The sequence below is a fragment of the Lathyrus oleraceus genome, chromosome 1 (genome assembly GCF_024323335.1).
Source record: "Lathyrus oleraceus cultivar Zhongwan6 chromosome 1, CAAS_Psat_ZW6_1.0, whole genome shotgun sequence".
In the NCBI taxonomy this organism is placed as follows: Eukaryota; Viridiplantae; Streptophyta; class Magnoliopsida; order Fabales; family Fabaceae; genus Lathyrus; species Lathyrus oleraceus.
The window spans coordinates 441,516,955-441,529,407 of NC_066579.1; the positions used below are offsets into that span (position 1 = coordinate 441,516,955).

Sequence of the window (12,453 nt, forward strand, 5' to 3'; positions counted from 1 at the left end):
TGATTCAGAGTCTTCAAAAGATGTTTCTGAAGAAGATAAAGGCTAACATGGCACATATGACTTGCATGGAAGCTCCTGCAGAAACGATTCAATTAGAATCAAAATCAAAGTCAGATTCTGAAGAGGTATTTTCTGAACTTTCTTATTCTGAGCTTGAATCTAGTTTATCAAAAGTTTTGGAAAAATATCAGAATCTTCTGGACAAATACAAGGGTCTGAAGAATATTCATGTACCTAAGTCTAAAGCTTATTGTAAGCTTCAGAAGTATTTTTCAAGTTTGAGTGAAGAAAATCTCATTTTGAAAAACAACAACTTTGTGCCTCAAGGCAAGAGTCTCAAACCTGAAAAGAAAATTCTTTCTAAAGCCTTTACAGATTTTGGTGATATCATACAAAAATATAATAAATCTTTCCAGAAATTTCTTGCTAAAAGCCTGAATAGAAGCTTAGTGGCTTACTTGATTTATGGCATTAGCGGAAACGAGACAATGGGTATTGACTATGATTCTGATGAAGAATTTGATTCTGAAAAAAGATGACAAGCCAAATACTCTTCGGTCATATTTTTTTCCTTCTGGGAAACAAAATTATGTTAGGCCTAAAGGTAGAACTGTTTCTAAACCTAAGGATAAATCAAATCCTCACGCCCGGTCTAATCATGCATTCATGTATAAATATCTTGCACAGAAACCCAAGTTCATTAAGAACTCTGGAAAGACTAACCCAAAAGGACCAGAAAGATATGGGTACCTAAGGATAAGATAATATATGTTGAAGATATCTTTAGCAGAGGATTCGAGACACCAATCATGGTACCTGGACTCTGGATGCTCGCGGCACATCACGGGAAGAAGGCATATGTTCCAAAGCCTGGAACTTTAGCCTAAAGGCGTTGTCGGTTTCAGAGGTGATCAGAAAGGAAATACCATTGGCTCCGGAATAGTGGGTAACAATAAACTTCCTTCCATTACTAATGTTCTTTTAGTTGAAGGTTTAATGCATAATCTGTTTTCCATAAGTCAATTAAGTGACAATGGTTATGACATTATTTTCAATCAAAAATCCTATAAAGTTGTCAGTCAAAAGGATGACTCAGTTCTTTTCAATGGAAAGAGGAAGGACAACATTTATAAGATAAGACTTTCTTATTTGAAAAATCAGAATGTAAAATATCTTATGTCTGTAAATGAAGAGCAATGGGCGTGGCATAAATGATTGGACCATGTTATCGTGGTCAAGATTTCTCAGCTAAATAAGCTTACTTTAGTCAGATGCCTGCCAAATCTGAAGTTTGCTTCAGATGCTCTTTGTGAATCATGTCATAAAGACAAGTTTTTCTAAAACCTCTTTCAAGGCTAAAAAATTTGTTTCAACCTCCAGGCCATTAGAGCTTCTTCATATTGACTTGTTTGGTCCAGTGAAAATTGTCTCAGTCAATGATAAGAAGTATGAACTAGTCATTTAGATGACTACAATAGATGGACATGGGTTAAATTTCTTAGAAACAAGGATGAGTCACATTCTATGTTTTCTACCTTCTGTTCCCAAGTGCAAAATGAGAAAGATATCAGGATTGTAAAAATCAGAAGTGATCATGATGGAGAATTTGAAAACAAAGACTTTGAAAAACTCTTTGATGCTAATGGAATTTCCCATGATTTCTCCTATCCTAGAAATCCACAACAAAATTGAGTTGAGAGAGGAGGAATGGACTCTGCAAGAAATGGCCAGAACTATGATCATCGAGACTAATGTAGCTAAGCACTTCTGGGCAAAGGCAGTCAACACATCATGTTATATTCAGAACAGGATCTCTATAAGACCTATTCTGGGTAATACTCCCTATGAATTGTGGAAGAATATGAAGCCCAACATTTCATATTTTCATCCTTTTAGATGTTCTTGTTTTATGCCGAACACTAAGGAGAATATGAGCAAGTTTGATTTTAAGGCGCAAAAGCACATCATGTTAGGATAGTCTGAACGCTTAAAAGGCTATAGAGTATACAATATTGAGACACAGATTGTTGAAGTATATGTTAGATTTGATGATAAGCTTGACTTTGAAAAGTCAAAGCTAGTTGAGAAATTTGCAGATTTGGAGATCACTTATTCAGGTTCTGAAGAAAAACTTCAGAAGCTGAAGGAAAAGAATCTGAAGCTCCACATCTAGAAGCAATTGAAGTTCAGATTCCTCTGAGAAGGCATAACCAGAGATCTTCACATTCTGGTTTTGATGATTGTAAGTTTGTAACTTCACCACCTTTGCCTTGTCAGCCAATGCATATGCCTTCTCTAAGATTTCTCACGCTTGTTTTGACGATTCGCAATCACCAACATTCTCAAAGGTGTCATCATCCACAAATTGATGGATCAAAAACAACGCCGTGAATTCTTTCTTCTCCTCTTCCTTATGTGTTGCTCATTGTGCATCAATTGCACTTTCGACAAGAGGATTCACCATGTTCTTGATCATTTCAAGAAAATCTTGCTAGCCAATCAACATTTTTATTTGTTTGCACCGTTTTTCATAATTCTTCGTATCAAGGATGAGTAGGCTTGCATGGATTTTTTCATTGGATACATAATTCATGTTGTACACTAGGTATTTCTGGATCAGAACCAGACTCTTGATGTCAAATTTTAGAACTTGGAACCACAAGATTGGTGAATTAATGGAGAAATTAGAGTGTGAAAGGGATAAAGGAATTAAGAGAGATAATTAAGGGTGGGAATACTTTGCATTAACTTTGATGAGAATGTCTTTAAGGCATTTATACAAGCATTAAATAATGATTATGATACATGTCACATAAGCAACATGCTCTCCACATGCTTGCATTACCATTCTTTTGTTCCCCCTCGTTTTGGCATCATGCTCTCCACATGCCAACTTACCTGTTAAATATTATTCCTTGTAAAACACTTCATAATCAGTCACCAACATAACTCATGTATCATTGTGATCCCACCTACACACATCTCAAAGTCTTTGGTTGTCTATGTTATCCATTATTCTCGTCATCTACCATTCATAAGTTACAACCCCGCTCTACTCCGTGTGTCTTCTTGGGTTATCCACCGAATCATAGAGGTTATAAGTGTTTTGATTTGTCTAATAGAAAATTAATAATTTTGAGGCATGTTATCTTTGATGAAATTCAATTTCCCTTCACCAAGATACACTCCCCTTCACCTCACTCTTATCAATTCCTAGATGATGACCTTCACCCTACCTTATACATCAATGGCAAAATCAAATTTCACCACCTGTTTCACATAACCAACCAACACCCACAATCCCAATTGACCAACCACTACCCTCAATAAACCAACAATCATCATCTCCTACCTCTTCGATCAACACACCCATTACAATAAACTCTCCATCACCACAATCAATTCAACCGCATCCACCTCCACCTACACGAACCATCACCACCCGAAGCATGAAAGGCATTGTCAAACCCCGCACGATATTTAACTTATCAATCTCTCACTCTGACCACACCATCTCTCCCATACCTAAAAACCCCAAACTAGCCTTATCAGACCCGAATTGGAAATCCGCAATGCAATCTAAATTTGATGCTCTTATTTGAAATAAGACGTGGGATTTAGTTCCTCGTCCTTGTGATGCTAATCTTATTCGATGTATGTGGATTTTTAGGCATAAGAAAAATTCTGATGGCTCATTTGAGCGTTATAAGGCTCGTCTTGTAGGTGATGGCAGGTCACATGTTGCAGGTGTGGATTGTGATGAGACTTTTAGCCCAATGGTGAAACCCGCTACCATTTGAACAGTGCTTACCATTGCTCTATCCAAATCATGGCCCATTCATCAATTGGATGTCCAAAATGCCTTTTTACATGGTGATCTTCATGAGACTGTTTACATACATCAGCCATTGGGTTTCCGCGACCTCTGTCATCCAGATTATGTATGTCGGTTGAAGAAGTCATTGTATGGTCTCAAGCAAGCGCCTAAGGCATGGTACCAACATTTTGCTGACTATGTCGCCACCATTGGCTTTCGCCATAGCACATTAGACCACTCCCTATTCAGATATCGACAAGGTTTAGACATGGCCTACATTCTGGTGTATGTTGACGACATCATCCTCATCACCTCCACTCAGGTCCTCCGCCAATCAATTATGTCACTCTTAGCATCTGAGTTTGCAATGAAGGATTTGGGCCCTCTGAGTTACTTTCTGGGTATTGCAGTATCTCGTCATCCTAATGGCATATTTCTCAGTCAAAGCACTTATGCATCAGAGATCATTGAACATGTTGGCATGGCGTCCTGTAAACCATCAGTCACTCTTGTTGACACCAAGCAGAAACTCAGCACCTCCTCCGACACTTCTTATGAGGACTCCTCCTTGTATTAGAGTCTTGTAGGGGCCCTACAGTATCTCACCTTCACTCGACTTGATATATCATATGTTGTTCAACAAGTTTGTCTTCACATGCATGCCCCTCGCTCGGAACACATGCTTGCTCTTAAGCGCGTTTTGCGCTATGTTCAGGGAACCTTACATTTTGGACTACACTTATCCCCATCTCCCATTACAAAGCTTATCTCCTACACTGACGCTGATTGGGGTGGATGTCCTGACACCAGACGTTCTACATCTGGGTACTGTGTTTTTCTAGGTGACAACCTTATTTCTTGGTCTTCCAAAAGGCAGCCAACTCTTTCCCGTCTCAGTGCTGAAGCCGAATATAGGAGGGTTGCCAATGTTGTCTCCGAATCGTGTTGGATTCGCAATCTTCTCATGGAACTCCATTTTCCTATTCCTCATGCCACTTTGGTGTATTGTGACAATGTTAGTGCCATCTATCTATTTGGTAATCTTGTGCAACATCAACACACTAAGCATATTGAGATGGACATTCATTTTGTTCGAGAAAAGGTAGCTCGTGGTCAGACTCGCGTCCTTCATGTTCCCTCAAGACATCATATCACAAACATCTTCACCAAAGGACTTCCTCGCATTCTCTTTGATGATTTTCGGACCAGTCTAAGCATCCGTGAACCTCCCACTTCGACTGCGGGGGTGTGATAGAATATAATATTTTGTTATAATTAGTCATAATTAGTTTCCTATAATTATGTTGTATTATAATTAGATAGTTGACCAAATGTTACATATTGATGTATATATATTCTATTCAGATCAATGAGAAGGACACGATTTCCATTATCTTACAAATGTCAACTTTAACAGTGTAATTGTATTTTCTATTACGACAATTGTTATATTACATACTAAATCACTATTAAGTATAATATCCATTGATTATATGACATGGGCAAGTCAATCCTATGAAATGATTTCACAAGCAACAAACAAAGAAAACCTTGCTTAAAAGGGTCATTATAGGATGATCATGAAGTAAAAACAAAGAACCAATAAACATACGAAACATTCCAATATTCAAAAATCAAAACTAAAATTAAACACACACAATATTCAATTAAGTTGCAACTTTATTGTCCCTTAGCTCTTTTTTATTAAGAAAATCTTAAGATAATTATTGCTTCGAGCACTTCTTCCTCTTTCTGAAGACAGCCAGACAATAAGACACCCCCTTTTCGATAACACCCAATGTTGGGACAAACGAAGTCCTATGCATCTGGTACGACATTTTTGTCAGTTCCTCACGAAGAACAATGTCAACCTTACTCGAGAATTAGAAGTGACAAGGCGTTTAGAGCCGAAGATTACATCCCCACGGGACTCGATCATCCCAATTGCAGTGCGATTCTTCGAGGCCTTTTGTTGGATGGTTCCCCCACCAGAGACTTTTCATGGTAACATTCATGGAAGGATTCACATCATACGCCATGAGTTGTTTAGGAGGACCCTTAACTCCGATCGAGATAGGATATGAAGTTTTTACTTCATCTGTGGTTGGCAAAGAATATGCTCTGAAGGCAAAGGAATGACCTTAGGTGTCTTCTTCATTTGAAGCATTGTCTTATAACATTTCATCTTATCTACCAATAGAAATCAAATAAGTCAAAGAAACATTCTCCTACGGATTGAAAAGAAAAATTAAAAACCTCATACACGACTCACCAAAAATGGCACACCTCTCCTCTTTGGTGGTGGCTTCTAGCAGCAAGCACGTCTCTAAGTAGAGTCTCTTCTATTTTCTCAACGAAGTCTTAGGAGGCACGATATCATCGACAAAACCCAAGTTTTTCCAAAAGGCCACCAGTTTCCTCTTCAAATAAGTCTCCTCCTGGGATAGATCGTCCGCAAGATAGACATAGGTCCCGACCTTGACTAGGAAATGATTTTGACGCCAAAATTTCAAAAACTTATCAGAACATTCTGAGGGTGTACCAAAATGGATTTCACAGATACTTGGATGAGCAACCTCAGTAAAAGGAATAACTAGGTAGTACCGGTAACATGCTAAGTATACCTCAAATATCTTTTGGTGTTGCCTAAGAAAAAGCAAACTTTGACCACATGCTGAGTCAATCAACTGACGGAAAAATAGTGTTAAGGTCGGCATACTTTTCTTGTACTCACATCAATATTTGAATACTTTGACATATTCCTAACTCATCGGGTGCAGTTGTGAGGGAGCAATCCCCAAGTGGTTGAGAACGTCCACCTCGAAGTATACTTATCTTTTTCACTAGAGTTGCATACTGATTTTTTTCACTTGTATATGTTCAAGGTAATATTCTTTTTCTTTTCAGGACACCTCTTCTAGCCCACGGTTGTTGCAGTCTGTTTTCAAGAGCTTTTTATCCCATCCTTCTACCAAACATTTTTACAATGACTCCTTTCCTTCATAGTTTAGCAATCATTTTCTCTTAATGTTCAAATAGTATGATTTCGGGGCATTCATACTCACCAAACTTGATTTCCTCTATCCTTAGACCTCCATAATCCATTAATTCCTCATAACTTCCATCAATGTCTTTGGGTTTATCTTCCTTGTCAAAAGATATCTCTCAAGTAACCAGATCCCTATACGATACAATCTTCTTTGAACACCCCTTGCATGGGCCTGATCGCCATGCACCAACGGCGCTGGTGCATTTTGATTCTCAATTCCTTTCATTCGCTTAGTAATCCTATCTTTCAGATCGTCTTCCTCCGCTTGGTTAGCATGATTTCCATTGTCCGCTTCCTCACACCCTAGTTCAACCTTTCAAGACATCTTCCATTGTTACTTGTATGAATTTAATATGCACATAAACATTGGTTGGTTACAATTTTGTAACTAATATGCTTTGCTAACTAATGCACTAATGGCATTTACTCTAATACATCACACTAAATTTCCTTTCGGATAATGGACTCGTCTTAGAAAATATAAAAGTCCAGCGAGTATTTTAGAACATTAACATAAAATAAAGTTAAATTAAGTGACTTTTAGTTATATTTAAGACCACCAAATTTATTTACTTTTTCTCATAAATAGGGTCATATGGATTAAAAAAACTTGTTTAAAAAGGGCAGCAATGCCAGTTTTATATATTAAAAGTAAAAGAAAAAAATTATAAATGTTTGGGTGATAGACTAATGATCCATTTGTTTTGGCTTTTTTTCAAAATAATTTTTATAATGTTATATATTTTAATATAAAAAGAATTTACAAAGAATTTTTTTATAAAAATTTCAAATAAAATTATGGTTTAAATAGTTATTCTTAAAATTTTATTTTAGATATTTTATCATTTTATCAAAACTGTTTTTGAATATCAAAATTTCAAAAAATCACTTAATTTTGAAGCTATTTCAAATTACTTTTTATAAAAATCATTTTTGAGATACAACTTTTTAAAAAAATTATGATTTTGCCTATGTTTTGATCTTCAATAATTTATATTTATATTATAGAATGAATAATTCAATCTTTTAATTTATAAATAATAAATTTAAAAAAATTATAATATTTTGAAAAATATTTTTGCAGAATCCATTTTCAAAAATATAAAAAAAAAATCTATTTTTTAAACCCTAAATCATAAATAAACGGCCAAATGCATAAACAACTGTTTCGATAAAAATCTTATCACGGAAACTCAAAAAATATATATATATTGGTGGGGAAAAAAGTTGCAACGCAAACAAAAATTCAAACCCTTGAAAAAAAACACCAGCAAAAACAATGATCAGAAAACCCTAAGCTACTGAATCATTCAGACCAGCATCCCATGTAATCAATCATTCAGACTAGCCACATTTCATGGTTCATAATTCTCTGTTTTTTCTCTCTCAAAAATGGGTGATGGGTGGCTGGTCGTGCTTGCAATCAATTGATGCCAGTGCCACACATATTACAGGAATAAATTGTTACCATCTTTTAAGCACAAAATTGCTTTCAATGGAGATTCTAAAGCCATGCTTAAATAAGAAAACGAGGCCCTTGCTATGTTGCAAGGCACACATGCAATCACTACACTTTGTATTCATTCATCTTTGAGTTTCACCAAAAACTATACAGTCTCTGCAGTTTATTTTGACCAATACAATGAGAATATTTCAATAAGTGAAATATCCATATCCTCAGTACAAATAGAGAATTTGAAGTTAGCAACTGTGGTAAAAAAAATCTTGTCGAGGAGATCCTCAAATGAATCAGAAACTGTGTCAGAATATATATCTGCCAAAGATAAATGAAAAAAAATTGTGAAAAGTAATTATTCTTTTCATCGAGTCAAGCCGTTTTCTCTGTCTTTCCATTTTCCTTACTACTGACGATGTTTTTGAAATTTAGAATGCCAGTGAGCCCACGTCCCCGAGCAAGCTGTTCCAGTTCTTCAAATCTATGCTTAAGAAGTTCTACTTCTTCTGCCAATTCATCATTTCTTTGCTTCATAGCCTAAAGAAGAAGGAAGAATGATGACTTGTATATTAAACTTGGACTGATAAATGGGTGGCAGACGAAAAATGTAATATTAGCATTGGAGCTTAAGAAGCATGATAAGATAATTGAAGTTAAGAGGAAATAATATATATAAACAAAGTATTAGAGCAAGTTTGAAAACAAGAACCAAAATAAATAAACAACTAAAATTGAAAGGGAAAGAAAACTTGACAAGTTTGAAACTAAAGAAGATACATGGCGTCAAGTATATGTGTACTAGATGATTATTTGAAGTTACCTCTAGATCTTTTCTTCGCAGCTCCTCCTTCCGTGCTTCAGATCTAGCACTTCTTTGTACCTCAAAGATCAAGAGAAGACCTGCAACCTAAAATCAGAACAGATGCAAACAATCAAGAACAAGGCATGTGACTGTGCGCACAAGTTATTTTAGTACAAAATGAATTATATTCTCAAGTCCTGTGTTTGAGAGTCAATACCAGTATAACTCAATTTTTGTCCCCCAACAAGTATGTTGTATTTGGCTCTACACTATTATTTTGTTAAGTGACAAAACAGAACAAGATAAATTTGATTCATGAATATAAACATATCGCATGACAGAGAAATCTCAACTCAAGTAACCAACAAAGTTGACCAACTCTGTGTTTGTCAGTAGAGTCAAGATTCACCAAGTTTTTTGAATTTTGCCTTAACTTGTTTTAGAGTCCTGGGACCATAACTCGTAAATAGTTTAAGAGTTAACTCAATGGTATAACACATTACCAACTCATTAGTCGAATATAAAAACTAACACCAAGTGCCGAGTTTAATGTGAAGTTTCAAAATTAAAATAACTACCAACACAAGGTATATAAACCTCAAAAGTCAAAACAGCTAATAAATAGAGCAGCAAAAAAATTTCATTCAACGTAATTTCCCCTCAAAACACACACAGCCCATGCTTAATATTTTGAATGCAGTTTGTTAACCGTATCCCATTTCACAGAATAACTTTCATTTATTGCTTTTAGTTCTTAGCAAAATTCTATATCACCCAGCAGCGCGTGGCAGATTCTACCAACGAAGTTAACTTGCTTCAAATAAATGGTTATAATTTCCCACATAAATGAAATCCATGTCTTCAATAATAATGAAGAATAAGTAAAATAGTTTTAGCCAATTCCAAATTATAAGTTCATATTACCGAGAAGACAAAGAGTTCTCCAATAAGGTCTACAGCAGCTTGAACAGCTTTTTCTTCATTCAAAGGGCGAATTTCAACATCTGTTGCATGACCATATATACGTCTTTGCATCTTTGTTGTGATTTGATGATTAGACTGTTTCAAAAATAAAAGGTAAGAAAATCAATGTTATAGCTTCTCTTAACTTCACCTCCAAGGTCAATGTAGAAATCAGTATTAACATTACAGTTTCTCTAAAACATAGTTATACCTAAATCAAAAAGCAGATCACATACTGTTTCATTTAAAACAGGACTTGCCATAGTGAGTAGAGAAGAATAAAAGCCAGAAGACATGGTCAAAATTCTAACTGGAAGCAAAGGACTAAAATGCATAGTTGAACCAAAATTTAATTTTTCTGTTATGGTCAGTATTTTAATACCAAACACATTTGATGAAGTATGGCTTTACTAGTTAGATCTCTTATGAGGAACCAAATGGAATGATAATAGAAGCTTTGGAGAATTTGGCAACAAAAAAGAATTAAGACGTGTGAACTTATGTTCTCTAGATTCTAATCATTATAGTATAAGAGAATGAAGACGAAGAAGAACAACACGCTCACAAACTGTCAAATTTGTGACCAAATAAAGCCAATAGACAATAAAACAGCAACTCTAAATCCTTCTTATGTGATCCCGAATCAAGCTCAAGAAAGATCAAATTGCCATATTCCAGGCAGTGACTCGGACAGCTAGGGTTTAATAGGTTTTCTCTTTTCCCTTTTCACAAAAAACACCATTTCTCAGTTTCCTAAAACCAACAAAATTCAAATCCCTACATGTAGCACCAACACCTCTAGAAAAAAGTGTGTCGGTGTCCGCGTCCGTGTCTAAAACCGACACCATCACTTGTGATTATGTTTAAATTATTCATTTTTTCAAATTATTACTGGTATCGCCGGTGTCAGTGTCGTTTTTCTGGAGTCCGTCCTTCATACTACATCTTCAACCCCTCACCTACAATATAACCTAAGCCCTTACCCTCAACAACCTCAACTACCTAACCAATTCTATAACCACTCTTAACAGCTTAGCCTCATTTTCCTCATCATTTCTTCAATTCCCACCTCAATAATTAACACAGCTAAAGATTTATATTCAATTTCACCATAGCAATATTTTCTTATCATAAAACAATAAAACACGATATCCACTTACTACCACATTTCATAAACCTTTCCGTTCCGCTACACCAAAAACTCTGAAACATTTCGAACTAATAGAACATATCAAAAATGAAACACAATTTGAATCTCATTGCCATAAACCCTAAATTACCTGAGCCATATTAACGATGAGTTGGCGGAATCTAGGATGAATAGCAGCTTGATGTTTGAGTCTACTAGCAACTGGTTTACTGAGCGTTTTCAAAGCGAGCGTTCCAAGCTTCAATAGTGGAAGCATCGTTTAACCGCAAATCGAATTTGAGTTTAATCTATGAGAATGTGATAATGAGATTATGACTTGAATTTATTGTAACTATTGGCATGTTAGGTTATGTGATGTTTGCTTGATGAACAAGGAGATTTGTTGAGAGAGAACGAGTTTTGATACGAAATCGTCAATGGAGATTTATTACGATTTGAACGAATAGTGGCTTTCCACGAAATTGATTGGTTGCGTTTATTTTCACTCACGGTCACGATTGGTTTTTCGTTTATTTGGACGGTTACAAAACAAACGGGTTTTCCCATTTAATCATTTTTTAATCTAAATTGTATTTTAACATATTGTCACCACCTTATTTGAACACAAAATCAGTGTTCAAATAAAACTATGTTAAATGATGTTTAAAATTATGATTAAATGTATTCGGTGAAATATGGAATAATGCGTTAATTATCTATTCTATTAACTTACCATATATTTTAATTTATTGTTAAAATCTATTATCAAAATTGCACTATGTTAAAATAACACAGCTCAAGCTAAAAGTGATTGAGACTCGAATAGTTTTAATCATTTGATTTTCTTCCTCTTAAATCAACATTGTTACTTAAAGTTTTCACATAAATTTTCACACTCATGAAAACAAACATAATTATAAAGAATTTGAAATCCATGTTTTTTAAATAATAATGATATTAAAAGAAAAAATGAATCTTCTCATAGGCAACTTTCACATGAAAGGATAATATGTATTTCTTCTTGTTGCCTTAAGGAATCTGACCAATTCAATAAAAGTGCATCAATCAGTAAAGATCGGGTGGACTTTAGGCTCCATACAAAATGCTTCTCCTTTCATTCATATAGGTGATATGCATCAAATGGATCTCTGATTTGCATGTCGTAAAATCCGGAGATAATTATAATTGTTTTCTTTATGTGTGACTTTGAAGCATGTACACTTTTACATGTACCTCG

The 12,453-nt window shown here is 35.3% G+C and overlaps 1 protein-coding gene across 1 annotated transcript; it reads right to left on the bottom strand.

Moving 5' to 3' along the window:
- Positions 1–8,368: 8,368 nt before the first annotated feature.
- Positions 8,369–11,730, bottom strand: LOC127081448 (OPA3-like protein). Its single transcript, XM_051021700.1, has 4 exons — positions 11,368–11,730; positions 10,049–10,183; positions 9,143–9,229; positions 8,369–8,859 (listed from the first exon to the last, which is right to left on the bottom strand). The coding sequence occupies exons 1-4, from the start codon at positions 11,491–11,493 to the stop codon at positions 8,695–8,697; spliced, it is 513 nt and encodes a 170-aa protein (XP_050877657.1). The 5' UTR covers positions 11,494–11,730; the 3' UTR covers positions 8,369–8,694.
- Positions 11,731–12,453: the final 723 nt, after the last annotated feature.

Excerpts from the sequence above, each read along its gene's own strand:
- LOC127081448 (XM_051021700.1), bottom strand. The coding sequence starts at position 11,493 with ATGCTTCCACTATTGAAGCTTGGAACGCTCGCTTTGAAAACGCTCAGT. Across the intron at positions 10,184-11,367 it reads TCATCGTTAATATGGCTCAG|TCTAATCATCAAATCACAAC; the intron begins GTAATTTAGGGT and ends TTTTTGAAACAG. Across the intron at positions 8,860-9,142 it reads TGCGAAGAAAAGATCTAGAG|GCTATGAAGCAAAGAAATGA; the intron begins GTAACTTCAAAT and ends CTTCTTCTTTAG.